At 50.0% G+C, this 4,206-nt stretch overlaps 1 protein-coding gene across 1 annotated transcript; it reads right to left on the reverse strand.

The window, feature by feature from the left end:
* Positions 1-634: 634 nt before the first annotated feature.
* On the reverse strand, positions 635-1,933 carry nadk2 (NAD kinase 2, mitochondrial; the record flags this gene model as incomplete). Its single annotated transcript, XM_080737907.1, has 1 exon — positions 635-1,933. The coding sequence occupies one exon, from the start codon at positions 1,931-1,933 to the stop codon at positions 635-637; it is 1,299 nt and encodes a 432-aa protein (XP_080594033.1).
* Positions 1,934-4,206: the final 2,273 nt, after the last annotated feature.

Here is a 4,206-nt window from a genome sequence, read left to right on the forward strand (position 1 = left end):
GAAAGCTGGAGACCTCATGATTGGCCCCACAGTTCATTGGAGCGACCGTTAAATAAGGCAAGGCACGAATATGCCACTCAAAGTGACTACTGACTACTGGCCAATCACAGCGTGACCTTTCCGGGACTTAGGTCAGTTAGTTCAGCTGTTCTTGAGAGCACAAAAAGACCCTGCCCCCCACACCTGCCTCTGATTGGCCTATAGCGAACTTATGATTCCGTGACGCACGGCACAATCGTGCTTCTTCTGAATTCCGGGAGCTTTTTTTTACAGACGCCCCCCAGACAGAGCATCGCAGCGGAAGTGGTTTACTGGTGCCACTAAAAATCTCCCATTCATTTCCCCCATAGACTTTTACAAAAATAAATAAAACCTTTGATCCTATGTGACAACATATTTTAATAAATACCCTTTGTTTAGCGATTTTCAAAATGTTCTTTTCCCAGAAACAAAGGTTTCATGGTCATGATTCACTGACATGGCTTAGTTCTAGGGTTAACATAATTGTTATAAATATTTTGGTGAAAGTCTATGAGGAAATGAATGAGAGAAGTTTTAATGGCACCAGTAAACCACGCCCACTGCCATGCTCTATTGGAAGGAGGCGTTGTCATCTAAACCTCTCTCTCTCCGTCTATGGGTCGAGCAGGACGGTCCTGAGCGCGTCCTCCTCACTCATCCTGATCGTGGCGATGGCGCCGTCGTTGAACTCGAACGACGTCCCGCTGTCCACCACCATGCAGGCATCCCAGCAGCGCGAGCGCACGCACACCTGCCGCGCAAAGCCGCGCTGCACGCTGTTGGAGAACACGCGGTTCACGATGGGCTCGCGCACGCTGAACAGCAGGCGGCGCTCCTCGGGGCTGAAGACCAGCGACTGGTTGTAGTGCTCGGTGACGTGTTCCACCAGCGCCGGGTCGGGCGGCGTGTTGGACGCCAGCCTCAGCAGCTCCTCCACGGCCTGCGGCTGCAGCTTGTTGATGTTGTAGCTCCAGGCCTTGGAGCCGGTTCCCGTGGCAACACTGAGCCCCGAGCTCTTCTGCTTCTCCCAGGGCCCGTCGTCCACCGAGATCTCGTAGTAGGACGCCTTGGAGGACAGCGACTCACCGATGAAGATCTCGTTGAGGCTGCGCACGGGCAGCAGGTTGGGCTCCTCGTTGGTGGCGGCGTGGAGCGGCGTCCCGGCCGACGCCAGGTACTGGCGGTTCATCTTGGTGAGGCGGTGGGCCTGGCTGTGCTGCTCCAGGCTCAGCTGCATCTCGTGCAGGTCCACGGGCGTGGGGTTGATGCCCGTGCCCTCCAGGTAGAGGCGGCTGCGCTGGCGCCACAGCCAGCGGAACTCGCCGCGCCGCAGCTTGCGCAGCGCCTCGGGGAAGGCGTGGGTGTAGTGCACCGGCAGGCACAGGTGTCCCTCCGACTTCTCCGGGTCCGTGTTGACGCCGATCACCGGCTTGTCGCGGCCGAACACCTTCCCTGCCACCAGCAGCATGGTGCCGTCGCCGCCCGCAGACACCACGGCGTCCGCCCACGCCACTGTGTCCTGGTTGTACTCGCCGCGCTTCACCACGCGCACCTCGGCGCCCTGTTGCCGCAGCGCCTCCACCACATGCTCCACGTTGCGCGTGTGCACGTTGTGGCGCTCCAGCAGGCCCGCGTAGCTGCTGCCCCGCAGGGCGAGCAGTGTCTTCAGGTCCTCCTCCGAGAGGCCAGCGTAGCGGTAGCGCTGCAGCTCGAACTCGTAGCGTGTGGTCTTGGTGACCACGGCCACCCTCTCCGGCTGGAAGCCCTGTCCGCTCGCGACGTCCAGCGGCGGCGTGGTGGCGAGGCTTCGCCTCCGCTGCTGCTGAGGAGGAGGAGGGAGGAAGAGGAGGCGACGCGGGACGGCTCGGCTGCCGCCACGGAACATCAGCTCCAGCGCCCGACGACCACTCATTCTCAGAAATGAATAATATGAATAATCGAGGCGCAGAGAGATTGTGTCCAGTACACTCCCGGAAGGAGTGGAGGAAGTTGCTCGGGATATAGGGAACTCTGAAAATCCCAGTTGGAACTGTTACCCCCGCGACCCGATTCCTGATAAGCGGTTGAAGATGGATGGAGATTGAGTTCGTAGTGATCCAACAGAAAACTCACATGTAATGCAAGAGTCACTCACATGCGACAATAGGGCTGCTTGCTGTCAAGTGTCAGCTACAGTTCAGGGAATATCCTAGCCGTTTGTTCACTCCTCCATTCACAACAGAACGTAGATATTCTCTGTTCCTTTACGTTGACCTCGGTATTAAACGGGCGTTAACAGAAACGGCCGTTATGTTGTTTAGTCCGTAGCTTCTATTAGACCTCCATAAGAGGGTCCGCCGCTAATTTTAGCTCCTCACCTCTCACAGCTGTCATCAAGTGTCCACGCAGCGACCACAGGCGAACATTATTATAGCAGGTTATAATGACGTCACAACGTCTGAGGAACACAGAGGAGCAGAACGAACACAACGTCAGAAGTTTCCAGGGTCTTTCATCAACAAACAAACTGTGTGTGTTTTTCGGTGACTTTCCAGAAGAGTGAGGAGGGAGGTCACGTGACCACACGGCGCTTCGACATCCGCAAACAAAGACACGCGTGACGTCATCACGTCACGCATGTGCGCGACGTTCCGGTAGTGACGTCACCCCGCCCGGAAGAAGTGGACAGGCAACCAAAAAAGAAAAAGTAAATAAATATATTACACGGACACTGGTGACCTGTTGAATATGGTGACTAGTCTATAAATATTGCTGTGGTGTTGGTTTGTATACTTTGTAATTATATGCATTCTAATCATAATTAATATTAATATGTATAATGAAAGCACCCACAACGCTCTACTGCACGTTCACAAGAGAATGAAAGTGATTGTTATGTATTTTAATCAGTGATACTGACTGTAGTCACAATTCCATAGGTCATCATTGTCGGTGTAACACCGGGAAAACCGTCAGTCTCATAACACCGGGTGGTTCAAAAAGTTGATCAGAACCGTTGGAGAAACAATAAGGTCTGTGTCTCCGTTATGTTTCATATTTCTTCTCATCTTTAATCAATCTGACACCAAACAGACCAGACGGTTTAGTGAAGCTAAGACTAGGACAGTAGGACTATAGTCTCATGAAATATAGTGAAGTCATGACTCAGTTGTTACGAGTCGACATTAGCTGTTGTCAGAGCTGTCATGTTACAGCTGTCACTCACAATTACACATGTAAATTGATCATTATTTGTCACTCAAATAATAATTGTGTTTTTGGCATTGAAGAGGGAATACAAACTTAATTTATGGAGTTTGTCATTCAGGCTTCATAATCATAAACTGCATAGTGCACATTCTGACATGTTTAATAACTTTATACTTTAAATTCTTTGTTGTTGTTGAAAATAGCTGATCTAGAAGCTTATAACGTGTCACGAAAGATCTGCTATTGAAACGATTATGACAATTATGCAAAATAATTGTAATTGTCTCAAGTAATTGTGATTAGATGATTATTATGTAATAATTGTGACAGGCCTAATTAAGAGTCTGTTGTCAGCTGTTACATAATGTGTCTGTTGTTACATGACTTCATGAGTCTGTTGTCAGAACTGTTACACCAATGTCTGTCCTGCACCCTCAAGCCCTGCACCCTCACTGACTTAAAGGGTCCCCTTTATTGTGACTCCTCCTAGTCCCATTGGTAGCATTGCTGTGCTATGAGGGTCAACCCATACACAATCACACTGACAATGTCTGTCTTATCACCTTTATATAAGCACTTATAAGAACTCTCTCCCTCATAGTATAGTGTCGATCCTGGTCGTTTGTGATTGTGTCCGTTTCTGGCTGATGTGTTCCTGTTTGTTTAATAGTTTATTATGTATGTATTGTCACACTATGCTGCTGTAACGCCTCAGTTTCCCCTCTGGGATTAATTAAAGTATATCTCATCTCATGTTGAGTTCAGAACGTTGTTGTTCTCATCGTTGTTGTTGTTGTTGTTGGAGGTGGTGCAAGAAATGTGATCTAAAAGTTAACCATGTACCATCCTCCTCCTGTTCCTCTTGGCTTTGTTTTTGTTTTCCTGGCACAACAGTACTTTGTTTTCTTTTCATACTTCTTTGTCTTTGTAACCTTAACTGCTGTGCTGCCTCTGGGCGACTGATTTTACCCTTAAGGCTGGACTCACACAGCTGCG

This window comes from Nannobrachium achirus (genome assembly GCF_963921795.1).
Source record: "Nannobrachium achirus genome assembly, chromosome: 12".
In the NCBI taxonomy this organism is placed as follows: Eukaryota; Metazoa; Chordata; class Actinopteri; order Myctophiformes; family Myctophidae; genus Nannobrachium; species Nannobrachium achirus.